Source organism: Schizosaccharomyces osmophilus, chromosome 3 (genome assembly GCF_027921745.1).
Source record: "Schizosaccharomyces osmophilus chromosome 3, complete sequence".
In the NCBI taxonomy this organism is placed as follows: domain Eukaryota; kingdom Fungi; phylum Ascomycota; class Schizosaccharomycetes; order Schizosaccharomycetales; family Schizosaccharomycetaceae; genus Schizosaccharomyces; species Schizosaccharomyces osmophilus.
In genome coordinates, this window is record NC_079240.1 from 1,693,588 (window position 1) to 1,720,496 (window position 26,909).

The 26,909-nt window shown below is 38.5% G+C and overlaps 10 protein-coding genes across 10 annotated transcripts; 6 read left to right on the forward strand and 4 right to left on the reverse strand.

Moving 5' to 3' along the window:
- Positions 1-2,211: 2,211 nt before the first annotated feature.
- On the forward strand, positions 2,212-3,717 carry git3 (G-protein coupled receptor Git3; the record flags this gene model as incomplete). The annotated part of the gene is made up of 1 exon (XM_056183580.1): positions 2,212-3,717. One exon carries the CDS (start codon positions 2,212-2,214, stop codon positions 3,715-3,717), a length of 1,506 nt encoding a protein of 501 aa, XP_056039191.1.
- An 868-nt stretch (positions 3,718-4,585) lies between these two features.
- On the forward strand, positions 4,586-5,538 carry ssb2 (single-stranded DNA binding protein Ssb2; the record flags this gene model as incomplete). The annotated part of the gene is made up of 3 exons (XM_056183581.1): positions 4,586-4,708; positions 4,787-5,458; positions 5,512-5,538. The coding sequence occupies 3 exons, from the start codon at positions 4,586-4,588 to the stop codon at positions 5,536-5,538; spliced, it is 822 nt and encodes a 273-aa protein (XP_056038983.1).
- A 346-nt stretch (positions 5,539-5,884) lies between these two features.
- On the reverse strand, positions 5,885-8,211 carry sec1 (SNARE binding protein Sec1; the record flags this gene model as incomplete). The annotated part of the gene is made up of 3 exons (XM_056183582.1): positions 5,885-7,891; positions 8,097-8,137; positions 8,184-8,211. 3 exons carry the CDS (start codon positions 8,209-8,211, stop codon positions 5,885-5,887), a joined length of 2,076 nt encoding a protein of 691 aa, XP_056038901.1.
- Positions 8,212-8,690: 479 nt separating this feature from the next.
- On the reverse strand, positions 8,691-10,728 carry sup35 (cytoplasmic translation release factor class II, GTPase eRF3; the record flags this gene model as incomplete). Its single annotated transcript, XM_056183583.1, has 2 exons — positions 8,691-10,492; positions 10,596-10,728. The coding sequence occupies 2 exons, from the start codon at positions 10,726-10,728 to the stop codon at positions 8,691-8,693; spliced, it is 1,935 nt and encodes a 644-aa protein (XP_056038985.1).
- A 796-nt stretch (positions 10,729-11,524) lies between these two features.
- SOMG_04807 (GTPase regulator) lies at positions 11,525-13,207 on the forward strand (the record flags this gene model as incomplete). The annotated part of the gene is made up of 1 exon (XM_056183584.1): positions 11,525-13,207. The coding sequence occupies one exon, from the start codon at positions 11,525-11,527 to the stop codon at positions 13,205-13,207; it is 1,683 nt and encodes a 560-aa protein (XP_056038902.1).
- Positions 13,208-14,746: 1,539 nt separating this feature from the next.
- On the forward strand, positions 14,747-17,761 carry met10 (sulfite reductase NADPH flavoprotein subunit; the record flags this gene model as incomplete). Its single annotated transcript, XM_056183585.1, has 1 exon — positions 14,747-17,761. The coding sequence occupies one exon, from the start codon at positions 14,747-14,749 to the stop codon at positions 17,759-17,761; it is 3,015 nt and encodes a 1,004-aa protein (XP_056038899.1).
- A 1,224-nt stretch (positions 17,762-18,985) lies between these two features.
- On the forward strand, positions 18,986-19,654 carry SOMG_04809 (Schizosaccharomyces specific protein; the record flags this gene model as incomplete). The annotated part of the gene is made up of 1 exon (XM_056183586.1): positions 18,986-19,654. The coding sequence occupies one exon, from the start codon at positions 18,986-18,988 to the stop codon at positions 19,652-19,654; it is 669 nt and encodes a 222-aa protein (XP_056038898.1).
- Positions 19,655-20,183: 529 nt separating this feature from the next.
- aly3 (arrestin-related substrate adaptor Aly3) lies at positions 20,184-22,400 on the forward strand (the record flags this gene model as incomplete). Its single annotated transcript, XM_056183587.1, has 3 exons — positions 20,184-20,242; positions 20,631-20,780; positions 20,834-22,400. The coding sequence occupies 3 exons, from the start codon at positions 20,184-20,186 to the stop codon at positions 22,398-22,400; spliced, it is 1,776 nt and encodes a 591-aa protein (XP_056039811.1).
- Positions 22,401-22,876: 476 nt separating this feature from the next.
- Positions 22,877-24,166, reverse strand: mug160 (Armadillo repeat protein, ATXN10-like protein; the record flags this gene model as incomplete). Its single annotated transcript, XM_056183588.1, has 1 exon — positions 22,877-24,166. The coding sequence occupies one exon, from the start codon at positions 24,164-24,166 to the stop codon at positions 22,877-22,879; it is 1,290 nt and encodes a 429-aa protein (XP_056039536.1).
- Positions 24,167-24,931: 765 nt separating this feature from the next.
- SOMG_04812 (amino acid transmembrane transporter) lies at positions 24,932-26,539 on the reverse strand (the record flags this gene model as incomplete). Its single annotated transcript, XM_056183589.1, has 1 exon — positions 24,932-26,539. One exon carries the CDS (start codon positions 26,537-26,539, stop codon positions 24,932-24,934), a length of 1,608 nt encoding a protein of 535 aa, XP_056039491.1.
- Positions 26,540-26,909: the final 370 nt, after the last annotated feature.

Here is a 26,909-nt window from a genome sequence, read left to right on the forward strand (position 1 = left end):
GTCAATGTCAATGTCAATGTCAATGTCAATGTCAATGTCAATGTCAATGTCAATGTCAATGTCAATGCCAATGCCAATGTCTATATACTACACTACTACCTCTTGTCTTCTTTTTCAAACCGTTCCAATGCTGCGACTCGTTATACAAACCAACGAAACATCAACATTGTGTCGCTCTTATTTTCCCCTTTTCCCTAAACCGAAATAGTGCATCGCAGCATACTCCAACTTGGGAATACCTGATGTTTGTCCTCCAACTCACTCTCACAATAAAATTTGCCCCACTTCCTTCGTTATCTCTATCCGTTTTAAGGTTCCTTTACGAGCCTTGTTTTCGATAAGAGAAAACCGCGGTAACAGCAATAGACATCCTTATAACGAGAATCGCACATTTCTTTAGCGAGACAACAAAACAACCGCAAAGTGAATCAGAATCAGAATCAACATGGGGATGTAGCGAAAAGAGGGTTTTATTGAACTTTTTTTTTTTTTTACATCTACAAAAAATCTACAAAAAACAAACCATTTCATTTCCTCTACTCTCGTATTCCTTCCCTGCCGTTCTTTCGAACGTTTGTTGATATTTCTTCCCACAAACCCCCTCTTCTTTGTTGACCCTCTTTTTTTCTCACAATGATCTCATCTCCCCTCGTGAATCACCATTTCTATTTTGTATGTACCACTCGAATTTGTTATCCTCATCACGGATCAACCTTTTTTGAAACGCCTGCAAAGCTACTCCTTTTTGTATGGCCCTTTCAGCCGAGTTGACTTTATCCACGGTACTCCTCTCATTTTACGTATAGATCTAGGTCACGGTTCCTAGGCATTTTATAAAAGGACCTTGTTCCCTAGAAGAATCAAGCTTGCTCTATTCTATAAAGTATAGACGAATTCTTTTTTCTTTCTTTTATTCTTTTTTTAATTTTCTTCTTTTTTACTTTTCTTCTTTTTTACTTTTTCTTATTCTCTCTACTTTTTCTCATCTCATCTCATCGTTGTTATTGTTATTGTTTAATCAGTAAAATTGCTATTTGCTCTCTAATTTTCAATCTCTGTTTCAATTTCAATTTCGAAAAATAAATATTCTCTCTTCATTTTATTTTTTATTTTTTATTTTTTATTTTTTATTGCTGTTGTTGTTGTTGTTGTTGTTGTTGTTGTTGTTGTTATTTTTTTCTCTCACCTTTTGAGTATCGCCCCATTTTTCGGACCTTGATTGACTTTAAGTTTCATACAGTTCTTTCGCCTCATTCTCTGACGTTTCTTGGTCGGGGTTTTTTTTTTATTTTTTATTTTCCTTCTCGTTCAGTATTCTTACTCATTGAGAATATATCTTGTTTCTTTTTTCCATCTTTTTTTTTTTTTTTTTTTCTTTATCTCACCCACAAACAAAGAAAAAAAATCTAAATCCTATCCTTTCTTGTGCATACTTGCAGTATAGCAAACACGAACTCCTTGGTTTATTTTGCTTTCACTTTTGATTTTTAATTTTGTTTTTTTAATAGGTACTTCGTCCTCGTCGTACTAGTCACTTCCATATTTAATTCCTTTGGTTAGCCACCGTGGTTTGGTTTAATCTTTTATTCTTTGCCCAAGGCCTTTTTTGTCGCTATTTGCTTACACATACGCACGGAACCATCTGCCGGTGACATTTACATATAAGTGGCTTTTCGACAGAACTTCTCAGCTTATCGTTATAAATAAGCTCTCTCATATACAACCCAAGTTCGGTAATTCTTTTTCCAGTTTACCGACTCCATCTACATTCTCTACCGTCGACCCATTGCGACATTCAAATACAAAAAGAACCGATTGCATTGCTGTTTCTTGGGGTTTTTTGTTTTGTTTTTGTTTTGAATTGGTAGTGAATTCTTTGTCTGTGTATATTTCGTTACCGCAAAAAAAGAACGCTACGTTTCCCCTCACCTCCCCTTGAGCAAAGGACAACCTTTATAAAGCATCTCGTTGTTTTGGCCGGTTTTAGGATATTTTCTTCAAGAAAATATTACCCAACCGCCTAATTGCTTTAGAAAAAACAAAAAAAAACCCCATTTCTGGTCGATTGGGATTTTCTATTTCTTTGTGCAGTGCACAAGTAAATGTCAACTTTTTGTAGCTGACTTTAAGCTCTTTCTTCCGTTTTCCTTTTCAATGTACGAATAGTTTCATCTTACGTTGGATTAAGAATATTCCAAAGCGTTTCCTCTTATGCCCTTTACTTTCCCGACCGATGTTAGTAATTCTACAGATATAGTCGTGAATCAACGTCGATCTCACCGAACGCATCAGGCTGACTCCTCGGCTAGTATTCTTCTTACCCCCAGAGAGTTGGTTTCATTGAGATATTTGGTGATTATTACCAGTTCCATCTCTCTCGTCTTCTGTTTTGCCACTGTGTTTCTACGATTATTTCGACGATGGTATCAACGCAAAGCAATCACTTTTCGTGATCAAATTCATATTACCCTCTTTGTCGTCCTTTTTTTTCGTTCCATCATTCAATTCGTTCACCCTGCTTTCACCGTCCACAGACCGTATTATTGGGACCCTGCCAGTCGATGCTTTACGTTGGGTTTTTTTCTATTAGTCATGATTCGGATGTCAGATTACTGGATTTTAATTAATGTCATTCACAATGCGTTTCTTGTGCTTAACCCTGTGTCTATTGATGTGGATCGCGGCGGGATTTATCGCTTTCGACATACCGTATATGTGTTGTCCATTGTCTTTCCATTAACAGTCGGAGCTCTTGCTTTCATAAATGAAAAGAATACGTTTGTTAATTTTCAAACCCGATGCTTTCTTCCGTTTCGACCAGTTCGCTTCTACTGGGCCCTTAGTTGGGGATTCGATTACCTACTTACAGCAATCATCTTTACACTTCATATGTGTATGTTTATTTCCATTCGAAGAAAAATAAAGCAGTTTCAGAATACTTCCCGTGATAATCCGGATATTTTTTGTACAGACGATCTTGAGACCGGCCCTCGCAGCCCTTCTCAAGTTGTGTTACCCCCTTACTTGGAAAATCTATCCTCCTCCTCTTCCTCTTCCTCTTCCTCCTCTCCGCATTCCCAACGAATTCCTAATCGCATTAATGATACGTTTGATTACGCTCATAATCCCTCTCCCTCTCCTAATCCTCAACCCCCTGCATTGCCATCCGATGCACACCAGCATTCCTATCTTTCACCTAATATGTACAATCATCCTAATCCTTCATTATCCAATGCATTTGAAAACTCCGAAAACCGACAAACGTTTGAATTGACTTCTGAACTTCAAAATGAATTTGACCAAGTTCTTGAAAACAGCCAGCATAACGATGATACAGTTAATAGTGCAATGGCTTATTACGAAAAAGACCTGCGTGGGAATCCGCTAATAAAACAAAGGAAACGTGTCTTACGACAATCAAAATTCCTTTTTGCATATCCCGCAGTCTTTTTCATAATGTGGTTCCTTCCTCAGCTTCGTTATGTCGTTACTTTGGCAAATAGCAAAAATGAATGCGGCGGCTACTGTAAAGGTTTTGCTTATGTCGCTATATTTTGCGATAATTTCGTTGCTATATTTTTGACCCTTTGTGATTTGGTGTTTGCGTGCTACCAAGGCACTACAAATTTTTTCAAGAAAAAGAAATATATTTTAGTTGTGGATTTTCTAAAAAAACCTTTTAATCGAATGCACTATGCTGTGCATGAAAAAGCCTAATGAAAAAAATTCCTCTGTTTATGATAATGCGGATCTAATGCTTTTATTCGTTCATGTTATTGTTCCAAAATGGTTATTTTCACTTCCTTCGTTTCTAAATTTACCAATTATTACAATTGCTAAATACCTAACCTTGCAAGCTTTGCTTTAATTTGTGGTGTGCGAATTTCAGCTTGCAGTTTCGTTAGATCTTATTGAGAAGTATGAAGTATCTGTAAATCTATTTTGGTAGGATGTTGTGTTTTGGTATATAATAAGAAGTTTTTGTTTTGCTTTGTGTTTGTTTCTTCAAATAAAAAAAATGGGATAAGTAACTTATTCCGCAAGGGCTTATTAGAGTAAAGAAACGCTCTGTAATGGCTAATCTATAAAATAAGAAACAAACTCGTACAAGTCAATTTAAAAGTAATAAAAGAAAGGAACGAGAAAAATATTTGTTCAGCACTGTTTTTACCACAAAGTTTGCATCCTTTTACATGCTTTCGAAATAATTATTTCGGAAAGTAAAACAACCCTACTCATATTTTTCAATAAAAATCTTTTCATTAAACTAGTTTAATATTTTTATTGACCGTATAAAAGCATATATATGGCTACAAAAAGTGTTAGTGCATTGCATACTTTCGACGACTAGCATAAGTAAACATTGTATTAACGCGTAAAGTGAATATGATAAATAGAAAAGACGTGTCGTGAAACTTAAAATCAGCACACTAACTACCAGCAATTACGAGACTGAATTGAACGACTTGTTCGGTTGGATTTCTTTTTAGTAAAAGACAAAGAAAAACAGAACGGGTCTAGGTTGACGACAAGTTTGCGTTGCATTTTAGTTTAACTTTATTTGAAGTTTGTCAACGTCTATATCATGGCTTTCGATCCCTATAATAAAGGAGGTTTTGGGTCAGGTTTTAGCGGAACCTTTTCTCCAGGAACGGGAGGAGGTGGATTCAATGACTATGATCCATCCAGTCAACCTAGTGTTGATAGAGTATGTTTTAGATGCTTCGTCTATACGACCTAGTTGATTGAAGTGTCTACCGTTGTATCAAATAACTAACAAATATAGCAACAAGGAATTGGGAATAAGCTCCGTCCTGTAACTATTAAGCAAATATTGGATGCTACGCAAGTCCATGCTGATGCAGAGTTCAAGATAGACGGAGTCGAAGTTGGTCAAGTAACCTTTGTAGGCGTCTTGAGAAACATTCACCAACAAACGACAAACACAACTTATCAAATTGAGGATGGCACAGGCATGATTGAAGTACGGCATTGGGAGCACATTGATGCTCTCTCAGAACTGGCTACCGATACGTATGTTCGTGTATACGGAAACATCAAGGTGTTTTCCGGAAAAATATATATTGCATCCCAATACATTCGAAATATAAAAGATCATAATGAGATTCATTATCACTTTTTGGAAGTCATAGGCGTTCACATACACTTTACCCAGAAACCCCAGTTGACTGGTAACGCCGCTTCTGCTTTCGGTAATTCCCTTCCTAATGCTGCTTCTGCTCCCGCTGCCAATTCTCTCGAGCAGAAACTGGCAGAATACTCTTTAACCCCTACACAAATAATCGTTATGCAAGCTATACATAATGCTCCTGATACCAATGAAGGTGTGCATGCTCGACAACTTGCTCAAAGCGTTGGTCCTGGCATTGATCTTACCGCTGTCACCGACTTCCTACAGCAAGAAGGCATTATTTACACAACAATTGACGAAAACCACGTATGCTTTTTTTTTTTTTGTATCTTTCAATTCCTTATTAACATTTTATGTAGTTTAAGAGCGTCCTGCAAGATCAGTGAGTGCTTCTCTCTCTTTACTTATAATCTACGATCCTAGATTCAATCCTTTTGGTTTTGTGTTCACCTTGTCATGTTCTATCTAATTAATTCTTGCAACCTTGTATATACCTACTAGGCTTTTCCTAGATGGATTATCTATTTTAAAACTTGAGCAATAAATTTCTTCTACATAATTTGACACCCTCAAAAGCTTAATTGAATATGTCGATTTAAAGTCATTAACTGTAAAACTCATTATTATCAAAAAGTTGAAATCGTAAAAAAACCCTGCAACGAAAGAACCTGTTCCTGATTAATAGAGCCATGATACACGGTAAAAAAGGTTACTTCTCAATCACGATAAAACTTAAAACACACCAAACTTCTTCTTCTTCTTTTTATCGTTTGATTCCGTCAAAACTTTGTCATTGTCCTTGCCTTTATCTTTCTTTGATGTTGAGATAAGCTTTCCAAGTTTGCTTGTTTTTCCCTTCTTTTTCTCAGTTTCCTTGCTAGGCAAAGCATCAGCTGGCGATGTGCTGTCAAATGGAGATGACGGTACATCTACGGTCGGCTGCTGCTGCTGTACAATTTTACCCGGCTGAGCTTGTAAACATGGAATGGGCTCAGACGTATCTTCCGGAAATTTCAATTCTTCCCTAGTCTTTCGGAATTTTGAGAAGAAATCCAGCCATTCATTCGGCGAATTACAAGCTGTACTTCCAAGGAGAATATTTTTATTGAGTGTTTCAGCAGTTTCATAGCATGATCGAAGTTCGCTATAGGTTGTACCACCTGTCACGAAGACCAAAAATTTCTCCTTAGGTATACGCGTAGCTATGGATCGCGATCGAGTCCACGATGGTCTTGAGCTTCGTAAAGACGTTTGCTCTACCTCCACCTCTGTTTCTGGGTTGAGATCACGGACAAAAGGAAACAATTCGTTATCCAAATTATCTTGCACCAGAGATTCCATAACTGTCTTAATATTAGGAACAAACCTCGAAAGCTCATAAGTCTCCTCGCCAGCAGGTAGTGATTTTGCAACCTCCTTTCGTTTCGTACTAGGGTCGGATAATCGTTTTACATTTCGTACTCCAAGCTGTTCCAAATTTTGTAGAATCTCTTGACGATGACTAGGCAATTTACTATGTCGGAATAGTCTCATCATATCTTGAAGGATAACACCGTCTCTATAAGCAATATAAAGGATGAGAAGGCGAAGTTTATCTGCTTCAGATGTTTTATTATCGTCCAATAAAGGAAGCAAATCGTAAAGTACGTTTCGAGGGGTTTTTCCTTCAGGACTGGCACCTGTAGCTAAATCCTGCTCAACCGCACCAATGGAAAGTAAATTTTCCTTTTCGAAAAGATTCATGCATTCTTGTGCCATAGCCAAATGCAGAGAATACTCGTCTCGAAGTTCTTGAAAATCGGAAAGACCAGCAAGCATACCTCGCATGTCATTAAGGGAGGTGGCTTGTCCTTTATCGAGGAAAATAGTATTCTCTTCGCAAAATTTATTAAAATCACCCATCAACCTCTCAATGGCATCGCGCATATGCATATGCCGTATTTTAACATATACAGAATCATCATCAGATAACTTGCCAATTCGGGTTTCTAAACCGTTTGGACCCATTATAGCAAATGGATAAGATTCATCTTTAATTTTCAGTAAATCATGAATCATTGCCTGGTAGCTAAATTCATGTACAAAAGGGCTAACGCTATCTAAGGAACGGTCAACTATTAAACAAGTGGATTTCTGAGAAGATTCTTGAAATCCAGGATGAGTTTTGCAGTATTCGTCAACTATGTCACGAAGTTGTGACGCTAAAATAAAAGACATCGTTTTTGATGTATGTCTAGCTGACTTAGGATAATAACACCGAATGTTGGGGGCCATTCCAAGGCTCACACAAACCGAAAGAATGCCATGTGCGATATTCGATAATTCTTGTCTAATTATGGGAGCAGAAGATGGGTGATACAGGCGTAATCCAGAATATTCATCATGCACTTGAAAATATCTAGACTCAAGAGAATAAAAATCCAAATATCCAATCTGTACTGAACGAAGTTTTGTAGTGATATTGGAGTTTTTCAAACGGTCTACAATATTGGGCTTAATTCGATCAGTAAACATGATATGAATACCAGGATAAGTGTTTGGATACTCTTGGTCTTTGTATATACAATCGACGAGTTTATCTTGGCAGTGAAGTATATATAACACCTCAAACGATGAATTAGGAGTCCTTGCATTTTCTAAAATCTCCACCGCCGCGATCTTTTCCTCCAAAAGTCTGTGGACAGAGGTAAACCGATTAATTATGTCAGCCGTTTTTCTGTCAACTACTAACACTTTCCACTGAGTAAAGTTAGCAAAGCCTTTTAAATTGGACTATAGAAATCATAGCAGAATTCTTCAACTAGACTTAATCAATCATGCATTGCATATGTCCTTCAACTTTGTCCATCGCCTGCCATGAAACTCTCTGTAGCCAGGTAAAAGTACTACAAACAAGGCTGCGCCTAAAGTTTCAATTCGCTTCTCCTGAACAAAGATTGCTTACCTTTGTTGCACATTCTATAGCATTTATTTTATTAAAAAAGACTAAATAAAACATTGTCAGTACCTCTAAGACAGTTGGGTCACATACTTTCTCTTTGCGCGTCTAACAAAACCATTTGTTGTTATTCGCCCAGTGTATTATATTCAAGCTTTATTTGACTATTAAAATCCAGAAAAAGTCATTAGAAAACTGCAAAATTCAAAAACAATAGAACCGGTTCGACATGTATAAGGTAAATTCAGTATTGGTGGTATTATTTACATCATCGCGGAAGTTCCGAGGATTTACAGAACTCCACTGTGTGTAAATGATACTATATTTAAAGAATAGCTTTCCTTAAAGATGCATTTATAAACGAGTTTAAAGGTTATTAATGTCGATTTATAGTATGCGTGCATTTGTATGAATTTTATACGAAACGATCAAAAATTATTAGAGGAGAAGGTCATTCACGCTCTGACTTATATTAGGAAGGGTTGTCATATGTTCAAAGCCCACATGCTCAATAAAAAACAAGATATCGTACATTATCTAGCAATGATAACCATTAACCACCTTTAATAACAAAAACTATACAATTAAATTTTAACCAATTTACTCCAAGATTTTAATGACTTTACCAACAGCAACAGTAGCACCTTGGTCACGCAAGGTAAAACGACCCATGTATTGATAGTCTTCAAATCGTTCCATACAGACAGGGGTTTGGGTCTCCAATTCAGCAAGAATCTTCATACCCTTAGTAGCAAACATAGGAGGTTTCTTACTCTTACGGTTAGTTTTGTCCAACTTGTGGAGAAGTTTAGCAAAGGAAACTTCTTCAACAGCAGTATGAAGATGCATAACACAAGTATAACCTGTAGTTAAAATAGAGGGTAACTCCAAAATAGCAATCTGAGCAATAAAACGAGTGGTAGCATGGACAGGATTTTTAGTAGATGTCAGCACATAACCGCTTTGAACATCAGAATCGTCACCACGAACCTTGAGACGCACTTGGTCACCACAGATAGAAGATGGGATTTCTTCATCTGCTTCATCGTAGATACCAGTGACTTCAAGTGTCTGATTAATGGGCATAACAAGAATGTTTTGGTTCTTCTTAATTGTACCAGCCTCAACTTTTCCTTCGAAAATGGTACCCAAATCCTTGTATTTGGAGGCAATGGGCATTATAAACGGCGCGTTCACTTTACGCTCTAAGCGCGACATGGTATCCAGATATTCGAGCAAGGAAGGTCCTTCATACCATGAACAGACAGAAGGGTCAAGGCGATCCTTGAGATTTTGGCCTGTGTAAGCGGAAACAGGCATGTACTTAACATCCGTCTTGGAGTTGTAGCCAGCAACACGGCGCAAGAAAACACTCAATTTATCAACACACTCCTTGTAACGCTCCTCTGACCATTGTACACTGGGCTCATCCATCTTGTTAATAACCACGACAAGGTGGTTAATACCTTGAGTACGAGCCAATACAGCATGTTCACGAGTTTGACCACCACGTTCAAAACCAGCTTCAAATTCACCACGGCGAGCAGAAATAACCAAAACACCAATATCGGCTTGTGAAGCACCGTTAATCATGTTAGTCACATAACCTTTGTGACCAGGAGCATCCAAAAGACTGAAACGGCGGTGTTCAGTTTCAAAATAGGCACGTCCAACTTCGACAGTCTTACCCTTCTCACGTTCTTCAGAGGTACTATCCAAGGCCCAAGACAAAGCCCAGGACTCTTTACCAGCTTCCTTGGCATCCTTCTCAATTTTCTCCATGGTACGCTTATCAACCATACCCGTAAGAACCAAAAGGTTACCACCCAGAGTAGATTTACCAGCATCAACGTGTCCGATGAAGACGATGTTAACGTGTTCCTTGCCATACATTTCTTGTAAAACTTCTCTATCAACGGTGGTTTCGGCTTCGGTAGAAGACTCAGTAACAGCGGGAGCCTGTTTCTTGTCAGAAGCTTGCTTAGCAGGAGCAGGGGCGGAAGTCTCGGCAGGCTTCTTTGCTTCAGCTTTCTGAGGAGCAGGAGCAGGAGCAGGTGCAGCCTCAGTAGGCTTTTCAGGGGTGTCTTCCTTAGTAGTAGAAGCAGCAGGTTTAGCACCACCTAAACTAATGGAGACGGGTTTGCCAGGCTTCTGAGCACCAGAAGAGGCACCAAGAGACAAAACCTTACCCTTGGGTAAAGCAGGTTTAGCAGGGACGAATGATTTCTTCTTAGAGAAATCGGGAACTCTGTTCTTGTCCTCAGATTGCTCTTGAGCAGCTGGAGAAGCGGGTTTTTGATAATATTGTTGGAAGCTCATGTTGGAGTTTGGAGTTCCCGTGTTTTGACCATATGGAAAGCCAGCAGCCGCGTTGGGTTGTTCTCGAGGGGTAACGCTAGGGCCTATATAAGTGTTAGATTATCTGACACATCAGAACTTTTGCTTCATGTTGTTTGACGGCTACAACTTTATGATAAACATATTCATAAATGGGTATTGACTTACGCTGAAAAGAAGGCACAAAGGCGGGAGCTGTAGGGGTAAAGGAGGGAGCCTTTAACGAAGACATCGACAATTTCGATGTCTGTTTGGCAAGCTGCTCATCCTGTCCACCGTTCGTTGGCTGATTGCTAGCCATCTTTACCTGTATGTAAGGAAGAAGTGTGGTAAAGGAATACTTTGTTGGTGGTGGAAATTTGTAATTGCCAGGTAACAACGAGTAGCAACTTAAGCTATTGAACGTCGTGTTGAAAATCGAGTTATTGAAAAAATAACTTCTATCTTTTCTTTATTTTCATTTTTTATTAATTATTTCGTAAATAAAACGAAAATACTCATTTACTTGAGTGGCAAAATGATAGAAGTACTATCCCAGATGTATTATTTTTTTTGCCTTCTCTTTGAATTAATTTGAACTTACAAAAAAAAAAAAAAAAGAAAGAAAAAGATCTTTTATCGTTCAATTGTACTATAAAAGATACTATAATAGAAAACGTCCATTCAATTTTGGCTTAATACCAAATCAACTACTTCGAAGGACGTTCCCTATGTACGATTTTTCTCTCTAAATGTAACAAAAAATATATACGCTTTACTTACTTCTTCCTTTCGAATCCCTCAAGTAAAGGCCATTTAACCAGGGACTCAAAAAGAAAACTACAATAACTTAAAAGTAAAGATAAACAACGAGAGATTAGTTTGGTTACCAAATTGCTTTTCAAGCTTAACTTTTCTTTTCTTCTTTTGAGTTGAAATCATTGTCAAAGATTGTAATTTAGAAAACCTCCACAACTTCAAAACACCTTTTCTCAAGTGCAAACATGTTAAGACACGTAAACTGCTTATTCAATTAAAAACCTTCAAAAGTACCTTGAAAAAGTAGTAGTCTAATTCTAAAAAATAAACTCTGAACAATTGAAAATAAAGGAATCATAATGGATGAGTTGTTTCATGTCGCGTCACACGCGGCTACGTTTGCTACTAGCTTTGCCATAAAACACAGCATTTCTTTTGCTGGGAAATTTGCTGTCCAGCAGGTAAGCAGCTATATCAAACGCATACCAGACGCTGATCGCGATGAATTGGAGTCCATGAAAGCAAAGTTGCTCGAGATGATTCGTGTGGTCACGCCAGCCATAGAGTTAATTGATATTATGTCTTCCAATGGAAATCAAAGCTTACAAAGCACCCGCCAACTTGTTGATGCATTGCGCTCTGATATCGAAAAGTTTAGCGTGCACATTGTGGGTGTCGCAAGCGCCGACACAGAAAACGAAGCATCAAATCCAAAGCATGCTGAAGAAACGAAGGGAAAGGTGTTGGAAGAAATGAGAACCTTGCTTTTACGAATCCAAGACGCAATCCCTCTGCTCAATTTGTCTATCACCACTTCAGGACTTTCGATCTCATCAAGTCTACCCAAGTCTACCAATTTTTCTCAGCTTTTTAAGGCAAACTCTCATGTTTTACATGCAAACCTCTCTTTTTCAGGAGATAAGCCCTTACAAGTTGGTCCCACTTTTCGACTTCGCACTTACAAAATTTTTGAAAGCCGTGCTCAATCCAAGTTTCTAAATCACGATTCAATCATTTGGCAAGAGGATTGCTCTGTATGTGTGGGTAAGGTATTGCGGATTCCACCTCAACAATCTTACAATAAGGATTCTCTCCTCTCGTATAAACTCTCCCTTGTGCAGTCATTCGATGATGATCGTTATCACGAAGAAAATGAAGTTCCAACTTCAAAGGATATATTTTTAAATACTATTCAGACGCTGTTCTTTAGTGTTTCGGGTAAACTTCTTCGACTTGACGATGTCACGACACCTGTTATTCTTCTCAAATACAAGGATAGTCCTTCTGAATCTTGTGAAGAACAGGAAAGATTCAAGTGGATAGCTATGGAGCTGTTAACGGAAGAGGAGGATGAAAGTGAAGAAGACAACGATGATAATGAAGATTCCGAAAATTCAACTGCAGAACTCAGCGATGAACAAATGGTAGAAATGCAATTACTAGGACTTACGAAAAAAGATATGGTTACAAGAACAAAGAAGATGAAAGCTTATCAAAAGGAAGATACGAATTTGGTTTTACTTGAGTATCTTCTTCGTTTGTGTGCTTTGGAAGCGAACGCTCAAGAATCTGTTCTTCAACTACCGGACGAACAGATTTCGCTGTATTTGCGAGACGAGCAAGGACGAGAGCGACCTCGTGATCCAGGTTCATATCATGCTCTAGAAAACAATGTTGATGCTCCTGTTTCCCCAACTTCTGCAACATCGTCAAGGCGTTCTGGTGTACGTGCTAGTTCAACGTTTCTTTCTCCTTGGGTAAAAGCAGAGGGCTCTTCCCCTTTGAAGAACGTTCCAAGAAATAAATTATTGGACGAGCGAGAGGCAACCGCTGGCTATGCTAGTCCTTTGATGAATCGAAAAACGAAGGAACCTTCAAATAGGGACAGCATGATAGGTACATATTCCCCAATGTTTATTCGATCTAAAAAAGATTTATTTTCAGATAAAGACCAGCTGTCATCTACAAAGAAAGAGTTGTTTGCTTCCGAAAAGAAAATACAAGGTACTGCAACCGATTCGAATAAAAGTTCGAACGTTTAAAGTGAACCACGAGCGGATTTGGAAAAAACAAATAACTAAAAAACCAAGAGAAAATTTTATTTATGAACGTTAAATTTGTGAGCTGCTATAGCCTGATCATCAAGGAATACGGGAGTTTCTTACAAGGTCATGTATTATTTTTGTAAAGCAAAATCTCAATAGGTTGAATTCGTTTACAAGTCTGTCCTAATTTACAGCTAATTGATGGTTTTGACTTTCCCTATTGATGATCTTGTAATGGATCATATCTTTCCATATCAAGTCAGTTTTCTGGTTTTTTTAGTCTATAAGTGATAAAAAATGTGGAAAATTTATATTTATGAATGACGGTACAACGGATAGTTTGAATGAATCAATAGTTTTCAGACGCTAATATTATGAGCGATTGGAAGAATGAATGATGATAAAACGAAACGGCTTTTGAATTCACTACCTTTCTACAAGCTGAATAAGTAGAAAATATAAACTTGAGGAAAACTAGAGATTATTCAGTTTCATTTGCTAAACTTTAGTGAAATGTAATTTGTAACATGTTGAGTAACGGTACTATAAATGAAGAGCATACTGTAGGAATTCATATTTAGCTCTAGTAGGTAATGCAGTGGCATACATTTCATGAACAAATTATTCTAATTAAATTCCAACATGTGACAGTCCGAGTTAATTCAGACAATTGATGAAATCCTGCTACCATATTCATTCATTGCTTCATCCTAAAGCCTAGAGCTTGCAGCAAGGAATATAAGAATTGTTAAGAATATATGCTATTGTACATCACAGCTGAGTCTTTACGCTGTATTATCATATGGTTGAGTGTATGAGTTGATGGGTTAAAGAGTTATAGTTGTATAGTTGGGCTCTACTTTATATATTCGATAAGTATTTTTAGAGTCCAGTGACCTGAGTAGCTAAATAAACGATAATTTGATTTTTCAAGCCAGATCAGTCGAATCTTCCAATTTGAAAAATCGTACTCCCAACTGGAGATATATATATATATCATCTAAAGTAGTAACATTGCCTTCTCTGATAAAGTTTCTTTGTTAATAACTTCCGTTGTTTACATTTTGTAATAAAGGACTCTTTTTTATAAATAATACAATATTTCGGCCTTGACATTCAACATATACGGACACTTAATTAGCCTTTCTAATACTTGCTTAAGCCATCATTCTTAAACTACAATGTATGCTTTTACAGACATCCTAAATATTCGTTATATAAAAATACTACACCAAATTTCGGTGTAAAAAGTCAAGGCAAAGCAGCGATCACGCAAGAATTTGATTTATCAGGTGATCGCTATCTAAATAAATTCCTTCCTGCTTTTCTTTTTTGACTTTTTCCAACCTAAGAAAATCACGGCGTAGAGAATACTTCCATAAGGACTTTTTGGCACTCAATTTTTTGATTATTTTGGTGAAACCGTACGCGTCTGCTAAAAAACCCGGCTTCTTTAACTTAAACGAAGCCACCACGATCGTTTCATATAATTAATTAAAATATCGGTTTAGATATCATCTGTTACCATTTTGAAGCATGTCTAATACCCCAGAAAGCATGGTGAAGTGCGATTCATCTCATCAAGTGATTGAGGATATTGTGTATTCTCTTTCAAACCATATCTTCTCATACGCCGAGCACGTTCCTTTGAACCACTACTTAACCCATTGGAATAAGAATGGTCGTCAAAACGGGTTTTCAAACAATGTAGAATTGTTTAATTTGGAAGCTCGTTCTGGCGCCCCCGGATTATTGCTGGGATCTTATACAGCTGCCATTTCCTCACCCGGCGTGTATTCTATGATTACTCCCTCCAGTTGCCTCTCTTTAATGAATCCTTTGATCTCAAACATTGGACTTTTCTACGGCACTAGCAAACCTCTTGTTTTGCACGTTGCTGCTTTGGATTATGTTGACCAAGCGTACCGTACCGACAACAACAGTGTACTCGACTTTGCCTACTTGAACAACTTTACCGTGTTCACTTCCCAGTCGAATGTGGAAGCTGCTCATATGGCTCTTGCTAGCACAATTGCGGCCAAGACAAGTCCCACTGTCCATGTTTATGAGCCCGACGCAATTGCTACAGCTTTGGCCCCTGGCCTTCCTAATCTCGATGTTGGGGCTGTTGTTGATTGCTTCAACTCATTTTCCACCAATGAAGATCCTGTTCAGAATGCCGCCAACGCTTTGACTCATATCAACGACCATTTTTCCACTAATTACAAGCCAGTCGAATATGAAGGTTCTTCATCTGCTTCCAAGGTCTTTGTTACTTTTGGAAAGACAGAAACTATGGCTGCTCGTAATTTACTTGCTGCCAATCAGGATTTAGGATTGCTTTCTATTCGTACCTTCCCCTTTTCGGTTGAGGATTTGCATCGCAGCCTTCCTATTACTTGCAAGAGAGTTGTCGTCATTTCCCAAGTCCGCTCGACTGCCGTTAGCTCTCCTTCTTTTTACTATTCTTCTATTCTCGCAAGCTTGTTGGACACTGAAAGTCTTCAGTTTTCTGTGGAAGAGCACCGTTATGCTGTCAAAGAATCATTAACTACTGAGTCTCTTTACGACGCTCTTTCCGACCATTTGAGTCTCAATTACGCTGTTTCCACGGCTTCCAAGGTAGAAAAGACTGTAAATTTCTGGGAACTCGACACTTCTGAATATTACGTTCCTCACTTGGTGTCTACTCACAGAACCGACCAATCAAGGTCTGTCGCTTTTCGTACCTTGTACGACAATTTGGTGCTTGCAGGTGTTCGATTTACCACCGTTCAGCTTTCAACTCAAAACGCTTTTCTTACTGATATCACCCATGGTTTGAATGCAGATATTTCTGTGGTGGTGAACGATAAGATACCATCCTATTATAAAGTTCTAGCCAATGCTGCTGAGCACTCTGTTTGTTTGCTCCAGACTACCATCTCTCATGAGGAGGCTGCCTCTAAACTTCCTTATGAGTTTTTGACTGATATTTTGAATAAAGATATCAAGTTGATTCTCGTTAATCCCAAGAAATTTGTTATCAATGGTTCTAATCTACCAATTTTGAGTGCCTATATCCAGCTATTCAAACCCGGATTAGGTTCTGAGGAAGCCTTTAGTATCCTTTGCAAGGAGAAGGGATTCAATGAAACTATTCGCAATAGTGCCCTTGATTCTTTGAAGGAGGCTTTGGCTTTTGTTAATGTGGAGAAAGCAGCAATTGAAGCACGCGAACCCAGCGACAAGCAATTGCCCACACGTGCCGTTGAAACATCTTTTGGTCCTAACCCTATCAAATCTCTTGAGGAAGATGTTGCACCACGAACCACCAGTTGGGAGACTCTTGCTCAACAAATGATGTTCCCGGAAGCTTACAATAAGCAAGATGCTTTACGTCCTGATGTTTCGGAACGCGCATACACTGTACGAGTGAAGTCCAATAAGCGTCTTACGCCTTCTACATATAGCCGTAACATTTTCCATATCGAGTTTGACCTTGGCAATTCGGGGCTGACTTATGACATTGGAGAAGCTCTTGGTGTATACGGTGTGAATAACAAAGCACACGTTGTCGATTTTATTAATGAGTACGGCTTAAATGCCAATGAACTCATTCAGGTGCCTTCTATCTTCTACAAGGGTCACTGGGAAACCCGCACTGTTTACCAAGCCTTATCTCAAAACCTTGACATTTTTGGAAAACCAACGAAGAAGTTTTACGAACAATTGGCTCATTATGAAACCGATGAAAAAGAACGCTCGGATCTCGATACTTTAGTCAGTCCTGTTGGTGCTCCCGATTTTAAGCGCCGTGCTGAAGTTGACATGCTTACGTATGCCGATGTTTTGAAGGAATACAAACATGCAAAATTGAATGCATCTGATTTGGCAGTTATCGTTCCTTCTATCAAGCGCCGTGAATATTCAATTTCTTCTTCCCAAAGGAAGCACAAGGACAGCGTTCATTTGCTAATTGTCGTTGTTGACTGGAAGGATGGTATGGGACGTGACCGTTACGGACAATGCTCTCATTATTTGTCAAGTTTGCGAGTTGGTGATCCTGTTACAGTTGCAGTGAAAACGTCTGTCATGAAGCTGCCTAAATCTCCAGAGAAGCCCATCGTAATGGCTGGACTTGGTACAGGATTGGCACCTTTCCGAGCATTTTTGCAGTTCAAGGAATGGCAACGACTCCAAGGCATTCCCTCTGGAGACGTCGTGCTTTACTTGGGTTCACGTACCCAGCGTGAAGAATACTTGTATGGTGAAGACTGGGAAGCGTATCACGCTGCCAATTTATTAACATTTGTCGGACAAGCTTTCAGTCGTGATCAACCGTACAAGATTTATATCCAAGACGTTATGCGATCTTCCAAGGAACTGCTGAAGAAGACTTTGGTAGATGAAGGAGGTTCATTCTATTTGTGTGGTCCTACATGGCCATTGCCCGAAATCACCAGTGTATTAGAAGAGGTGATTCAAAGTGCTCATTCCGAGCCTGTTAACGCTCGTAATATCATTGAGCAATGGAAGGAGGAACGCCGCTTCGTAATTGAAGTTTATTAAAAGAAAACAACTTTAGAATGTAAATATATAATAGGTTTGTCACTTTCTCATAACTTTTTTGTGTTTTTGTTTTTTGTTATTTTACTAAATGGCAACCCCCGTCAAAAAGGAGTATTGAAATGGTCAGTAACAATTTCTGCATCTAAAGTCAACGAATGAATCAATGAACGAACAAATGGAATGAAACTATTGTTGATGAAAACAACTTTATCAAGCTTAAAAAGATAGAGAAGGGTAAAAACACATACTTTTACACACGATCCCCCACACTTAAGCTATAAACAAAGTCGGTACCATGAAACGTCAACGGGAAAAACTCCCGAAAATAAAACAGGGTCTCATTGTATTATAAAGGTGATAAAACTTTAAGTTGTTTTTTTAAAAAACAATTATGTGAAAGAAAAGAAATCGCTTACTATATAAACCGGCATGACTGTAAATGTTACGCGCTGATTTAATAAGCTGCTTACAGATCTTTGCGTTCTAGCTTATCTGATCATCTCGCAGTTCTATACTTCGCTATACCTTACTTTAGTGGATCGCGGAATTTGGAAAACGATGGGACCGACAAGTCCGATTTCCGAGCTCCATTTAAACTAGAATGTGATTTTCTTTTCTTCTTCTCTTCTTTCCTATTTACTTCAATTGTTTCTCGAGAGAGTTCGGATCTCCATTACTTTCGATCCTTCTTTTCCATCCTCGGACTTGAGTGGATCCGCTGTTGATACTACGCTAAGGAAAGAGAATAAAAGGGACTTGAAACTCCCTTAAGTGTCCCATCCTGAAAATTTTATAATAGTAACTTTCCATTAGCAGAAAAGAGTTTATCATTTAAATTTCGCAAACTCGTACTAAAGCTGTCTTTCGATTCTTCATTTGTGCTTTTGCTTTTGTTTATATCATACCATATTTTTTCCCTTCTGATTAAACTATATTGATAATACTCTTATGTGAACAAATATCCACTGGTTTCGCATATAGTAGAATTGTTGCTGATCCGTCTTTGTTCCGTATATTCAGTTTTTTTTGAGATTTCTTTAGAATTGTGCTGAAGACAGTGTGCATTGACGACGAAATTGACAAGCGATTACCAGTCGATTGTCATTTTTCAAAAAAGGTTTATTTATTTATTTGTTTGTTGGACGTCTATCATTCTTTGATACAATCATTAGATTGTAAAAGGAATTGAGGATAAAATTGTTCCTAGCAAGTGGGTCTCTAAAGATGCAAGTTCGTTCACCCAAACATATCTCTCCGGTGGCCACCGTTGACTTGAAAAAGAAGCCACCGGCTTTACCTACCTTTTGGATTGCTTTTCCAGCAACTCGGCCGATAGGCTTTATACGACCTCGCATCAATCGTCGGATTACCCAAGTCAAACAACGAGCCGAAACAGAAGAGGCAATATTTAATTTGTACCAACGATGGAATCCTTTCTCGTTTTCCTATCGTCTCATCCTTACAGATGCCATTAGGGATGACAAGAAAATTCTAGCTTGGTTCTTTACAAAAAGATTTGGATCTCCAAAGGTTATAATGAAACACACGACAAGCCATGATGACGGCTATATGAATTGGGCAATCAAATTCGCTGAAAAAAGTGTGATATTTGATGACATGACTTCCAAAGAACCGAGACAAGTAGTTTGGAAATTACAAAATCAAAAGGCAAAGCATGAAAATACTTGGAAAGCAGATTTGGTCTTACCATCGCGAAAGCAAAGAATGTCCGTGGGTTCTTTAAATGGTTTCGAAATTAAATTTCATGCTCAGGTTTTCGAATATACAACTCGCTTAATGAAATTTCGTCATCTCGAAGTCGCCATTTTTAGCATGGCTCTCTATGTGAAAATATACGATTTAAAACTACTTCATGCTTGTCTCCTACCCTGAGCGTTTCATTCTATGGTTTAAACCCGCCCTTCCTCTTGTCATGACATCCGCACTAATGAAGGATCTCTCTTTCACTTTCAATATGTAGAAAGTATTCCCTTGCTTATATGTCTGTTCCATTGTTTGCCGTTCCCTCTTATTTCTTTTGTATCAATAATTATGGTGTTTTCTGAAAGTAGTGCCTTCTTTCTGGCTTGGTTTCAAATGATCTTGTCAATGAAAAAAAAAACTCTTCATAGAACTAGAATGAAAGATTTCTTGTGGGGTTGATTGGGTATCTCTGTCTCTTGTTTTTCATTGTATTTTTATTCTCTGTTTACTCATTTTCATCTGATACGCATCAAATATCTTTGCTCATGTGCGGTATCGCCCTTACCAAACTACAATGTAGATTGTCTTAATGACGGGTTCTCTTTGTGCCAATTGTTTACAACAAGAACCGCTACTGACGGAAAACGACTAAAGATTACCTTGAAACAGATTCATATAGTTGATTTCTGCCTCTGGTATAAGCCAGATAATATTATGAATGAATACGAATAGTCTAAGTAATCGTCATAAGAGTCCTGTAAAACTATTTGAAGTCCGGTAAGTAAACCTTCCAATTCTAGGAAAACTTAAGGTTTTAAAAGAAAGTAATGATACCTAAGGAATTCCCTCTGGTCTTTTGGAAACCAAAAACGTGCAATGTTAGGATCCAATTGACATATCGCGGATAAGTCGGAAATTTGAGCTAGCATTTGACGGTGATTTTTCTTGCTTTAGTATAGAAGCTATCTTCTTTTACTTTTGAAAATAATTTTCATTTTCAAGCATTGGGTTCGTATGAGTAAGGACTATCAATGCTTGCTCACAACGAAGTTGACTTAATTGGTCACGGCTTTCCCTTGAAACTGTCTATTTGGTTCCTACTACGTAGCTTTCTTTCCCCCAACTCTTTCTATTTTAATGGATCGATTACTGACATCTTCTTTAGGCTTTACAATGCTGAAGCGAATGTAATCGTACTGTACGGCGATTCACTTGACTCGGCTGCTAGGATCTCAGGTGTCGTAGTTCTTTCCATCGCTCAGCCCATTCGGATACGAAATATAAAACTTCGCCTTGCTGGTAGATCTTTTGTTTGGTAAGTCCTGTTTGTGCTTTATACGTCAAGGCAGCCTGCTCACCATTTTTTAGCTGGTCCGACGAATCCAAGAGTAGTTCAAATGGAGGCAATAAAATCCGACGTCAAGTGAATCAGATTCTGGATAGACAATGGTCATTTCTGTCGGGAGATGGCAACAAGACAATTCAAGACGGTAATTACGAATATCCGTTTGATTACCAACTTCCACCAGATATTCCTGAGTCTATTGAAAGAGTCCCAGGATGTCATATTATATATACTCTGACAGCCTGCTTAGAAAGAGCAACAATCCCTTCTACTAATTTGGAGTCTGCGCTGCAATTTCGTGTCGTCCGAACCATCCCTCCTAATAGTCTCGATCTCATGCACTCTGTAAGTGTTAGCGATATATGGCCGTCTAAAGTCAATTATGAAACGAGCATTCCTTCAAAGATATATGCAATTGGCTCTGAAATTCCAATTAATTTTAAATTGTATCCTCTTTTAAAAGGACTCGATATCGGGAAGGTGACAATTGTCTTAAAGGAATACTGTTCTCTGTTTATAAATTCCAAAACATTTTCTTCTACTAGCCGGAAAGACTTCAAACGTGTTTTAGCTAAAAAGACTGTACCCGGCCTTGCAATGATTGACGACTGTTGGCAAGATCAAATTAAAATTCCAATTCCTGAATCTTTGGGTGACTGTACACAAGATTGTGATTTGAATTGTATACGCGTTCATCATAAACTTCGTCTTTCCATCTCTCTATTAAATCCTGATGGTCATATATCTGAACTTCGCAACTCTTTACCCTTATCTTTAGTAATTTCACCGGTTATGTTCGGTGCTAGAAGGTCTGAGGGTCTTTTTACAGGAGATCATGCGTCTTATGTAAACGAAAATGTCTTGCCTAGTTACGATCGCCATATTTTTGATGTTCTTTGGGATGCCGTTCCTCCCGAAAGCGCTCCCGTGCTTAGTGAGTTTACTACACCTAACACTAGTCGGCGAAATTCTTCGGATTATGGACCGGCTAGTCCCGTTCTTAGTATCAACACGAACACAAAGTCGTTTTCAAACACCCAGTCCGTATCTTCTCCTTCTTTAGGATCTCAACCGAGCTTTTATATCGAAAACTCAACTCAATCTCCCTCTGATAGAACTGAATTTCTATCACCTATAACATCTCCAATGGCGCCATTTTCCGGTGCCTGTCGTAGAGCTGCTCGTTCTAGAGCCAATAGTACCTCTTCATCGTTTGGTGGTTCTCAAATACAAGGCTTACAGCCTGAGAATTCTTTCTTGGGTTCAACATCTCCTAACCGCACGCTACCTGTGCGTAGTGTGTCTACCCTAAGTTTACAAGAGTTAGGTAAATTACCTCCTTACTATGAAGCACATTCAGCTTTCTCAAATGTACTCCCTCTTGACGGACTTCCTCATTATGAACAGGCTACAAAGCCGTTAAGTCCGACCCCTTCTCTTCATGGCAGTCAAGCTTCGACTATCATTGCAACACCTACACCTACTGTGCGTGTCTCACCAATAGAAACTCCTACTCGAAGTCCACCTCGTCCGGTTACAGTAATAAAAAGTAAGTCCTCTGGCAATTTGACACACCACGGGCTTCACTGATGTTCTTTCCTAGACCGTTGTTTGTTTATTCATTCTCTAGCTTATAGAGTATGGCCCCTTTTTGCCATATTCGTTGTGAGATATAAAAAATAGTTACCACGTATTTTGAAAGTTACTTTTGAGTGCAAAGTTTCTTTTGTATTTTTGTTATAATTGAACATAATGATCATTTACGTGCTTTATATATACCAACAAATGAATAAGGACTCTTGAGTTCAAAATTAGGGACATATGACTATCCCTCTAAATATAAGAAAACGAGAATAACTACGGTTAAAAGAACAAATCTTTTGGCATCTATTTATGTTTGATATATCTAATGACTGCATTTATAAAATACATTACAAAGATCATTAATCTTTATACTTAATTAAATCTCAAAAATGTAAGGTTCCTATCTGTAAATAACAAAACCCGCCCATGTGTAACGAATGTGTAAGCAAGACCAGTTTATGGCGATTTACCTGTTAGAGTTATTAAAGACGATTTTTAGGTACTAGTTTCACTTTCCCATTATCGTCGATTTGAGAATCATAGCCGGCTTCTTCCAAAACCTCAGATTTGCTAATACCTACAGGGTTCAAGTTGGCAATGAATGCTTGATTATCGGGATTGTTTTGCAATAGATGACGGATACAAAGGACAGTAACTTCACGGAGGTATGGATTGAAATCATCAATGTTACATTGAGACAGTATAACTGACAAACCACCGTCTGTGTTTCGAACATCGTCCTGTGTAGCCGGATATAAATGCGCGGCAAAGGTGATGAAATGAACGCATTCCCGTTTAACACCTCCTACAGCTTCACAAAAATCATAGAAACTTCCAGGAGGAATAGGAATTTTCTGAACTAAAGTCTTGCGTGGAATACACTGATTAAGGACACCAAGTAAAAGCAGTACTTCATTCGTGGCCAACGAAGAATCATGGTAGTACCGTTGAAATTCATGAGCAATATCTATTTTTTGGTTTGAGTCATTATGTATCAGAGTAAGTTTTTCATATCGTGTGTAAAGAAGACTAATAACCAATTTGAAGCTCTCGGATAAGTAAGTGACGACGGTCAAGTCAGCTTCTGAGATATTAGATTTGTCCATGGAAGAAACACGTTGATGAAGCCGTTTAGCAATTAAGCGGGTGATTAGGTAAAGAGTGGGAAACAAAGATAAATCCACAGCAACAAACGGTTCACGGCTCATGGCATCGACAGCAAAATAGATGGATCGAAATCCCAATAGAACTGCACGTTTAATAAGGATTTCTGCATAACCGTTACTCAAGATATGGCTGATGATACGAAAAAGAATGCTTTCTCTCTGCCAATCTGGATGACGATCCTGATCAACTAAGATATCGAGTAAGTACAGGCCAGCAGGAGAGGTACACAGCTGACTTAATCTCTTATTATTATTTAGTATTAGGGACCAAATCGAAATTTCAAATGCAGCCAATTGAGCACTCGTAACTGGGAGAGGTAGTATAGGAGGAAATTTGGTAAGGAAAGCCCACGCCTCATCCTGTAAAGGCGAGTCACCAGCTACAGAGTTTGCAAGGATTTGCCAAGGAAGAGAAGTGTATGGTTTTTGGGAAACTGAAGCTGCAAGCTGCTCAGGAAGGAATTGTGTGAACAAACCTGCCTCCCCGGCAGCTTGTTGTACATCTTTGCCTGAAGCCAAGCGATTTCTTATTGTTCTTAAATAGTTTTCTGAATCTTCATTGCAATGATGAAAAAGGATGGCATAGTCCAATTGTTGATTATCCATGAAGGCATAGACAGGAAGTTTCTAAGAAGCAGAAACGTTAGCTCTCAAATAAATAAATTTTAATGTATTTGTTGCAGGTAATGTATAGGAGAACTCAACAATCCATGTGAAAAGAGCTTTTCATAGACGATATGAGTTTCTTCAATTTTCCAGTAAAAAAAGCATCGCAACCAATATCAATTCATTTTAGCGACTTACAACTTGCTTAGCCAAAATTTAGAAATCCTGTACACAGAACAAAAAGTTCACGAGAAATAGGTTCTTTGTGGATATGTGAGTACGGTACCTTCTTGTCGCAGCAAGTGATGATGTTTGAAAATTCAGTATAACAAAGTGTTCTCTATTATAATGTTGGATTGATGTGAACAAACTTATTTTGCAGGTTATTTATACTGTAATATGTTGACACAATGAAATTACAAAAGGTCATCATTTCAAATGATGAAGCGAATGAAATACATAACCAGAATACGACAGCAAGAAAAAAAGGCAAATGAAATGAATGCTATTAAAAATGAGAGGAGATAATACAGGTCTATTAAAATTTAGCAAGGTAGAAAGAAAAATACACATCAAAAATTATCATAACAACACTAGAGAGAAAGAACGGACGAAAAGAAAACGTAAATCAAAAGAGAAAGCACAAAACATCATATAAAATTGAAGCGAAACATTGCAAATTAGGCATCGAATTTTTGGAAATATAAGAATATTAAATGTAGAGGGACATCAGGAATGTAGTTGAGTGCAAATGTAATAATTTTTCTACTTTTTCTTTGTAATGGAAACACTGGCTTCATCGTCGTCAGGCTTGGATACGCCCTCCAAAATAACATCTGAACTGACAGATGTATCTGGAACATATGTAAGACAAGGGCCAGTGAACCATTTGTGGGCGGATACAATCCACCAAACGATAATAGCAAACATAGGGCCTCCATATACAACGCATGTCCAGTTCATACCTTGTGCATTTAAATTCTTTCCTTTGGTTTCTGGGAAACACAAGATGGGAAGCATAAGCAGGACGAACGCACAGGAGGCGTAACCAATGGGCTTTGAAAAGCGACCCAAATGAAAAGGGCCTCTTTGAAAATCGAGATCAGAGACGCACGTGATTTTGATGAAAATAGGAATCGTAAAAGCAACAAAGGCGGCAATAGCACCGACAGAAAAAATGGCACTGATGGCTACATCGCCAGCAAAAATTAAGAGTAGCAGTAGCATACCGGCAATAGTATTCATCCAGGTACATCGGTTGGGAGTCTTTGTGCGAACGTCGACATGAGCGAGGTAATCGGAAAAGGGGAAGACGCCATCTCTGGCATAAGAATAAGTAACACGAGAGGCAGCAACCATGCAACCTTGACCCATCATAAAACTACAAACGACCGTGAGGGCAGTCAAAGCGACAGTAGTTTTGTAGTCACAGACTTGTTGAAGATAGACGACATAGGGTTGACCTAAACCGTCGTTCATAACTTGTGAAACATCGACAACGGTATATGCAATGATGAGGTTTAGAAGCCAGCCAACAACACCACCAAAAGCCGAGGTCATGACGATAGCTCTTGGAGCGGCAACGCTAGCATTGGAGCATTCCTCACTTAAATGAAAAGGAGAATCGTAACCAGACATTGTCCAGATGACACCGGCAAAAGACATCAAAAGGGCTAACCCATCGCTCCAATCGGTTTGGTTTTCAAAGTTTGTCCATACTTTATGACTGCTATTGAAGGCATGGTTTTTGCCAGCGACGGCCAAAAGGGTAATCATGACAATGCCAAGGAAGACCATGTTGATGACTGTACCGCAAGTATTAAAATGGGCGATAACCTTTGTTGGAAGGCAGGAAACCAAAGTCATGACCATCATAGCAGAACATGCTAATAAAAACGTTTGGTAGTTTTGAGGGGTATAACTAGGATTTTTGATCTGAATAAGAGAAAGAACCATTCCCGAGAAGGAGTAAGCGACACTAGGAGCAGCTGTGACTTGAACGAAATAATTGGACCAGCCAGTAAGCCAAGCAGCCAAAGGGCCCCAGCGTCTAGGAGCCAACTTTGCGGCAGCGTAATACAAACCACCAGAAGTAGGCATGGAAGAACAAAGCTCTGCCATACCATAAGCGACGCATTGAACGAAAACCATTGCAATGAGCCAGCCCCATACCATGGCAGGAGTGCCGGCGTAGCCTGCTGTGTAATACATGGTAGAAGCGAAAGAGGGCAGCAAACCAAGAACGGAAAAGGAAACGCAAAACGAACTTAATGAAGAGAATTCACGCTTAAATTCCTGTTTATAACCCAAGGCAGCCAGCTCTGCAGCATCTGGATTAAGACCCTCTAAATCATTTTTGTCGCTATGAGACATGATGGAAGGGTAGGAAAAAGAACTTTTTGTAATTCGAAGGAAAGAAAGTCAAAAATTCGTCCTTTTCGGTGGTTTTAATCTTCGCTCCCTGTTCGTATACCAATCCAATCAATGGTTTCGATAAACCAAAATGAAACACTGCAAGGATACAATCCAATCCAATCCAATCCAAACCGATCCACTATTGTTTACTTTTATTTCAATTCAAATAGGCTCCACTCAGCAGAGAAAATCAACAACAACAACAACAACAAAAAAAGACAAGAGATGACAAGAGAGTGTGACGGTGAAAATACAAAGATGAATTGCTTTTTCAAATAAGCGTATCATCTTGCTTTTTTATATTTGCCCTAGATTTTCGTCTGATTAT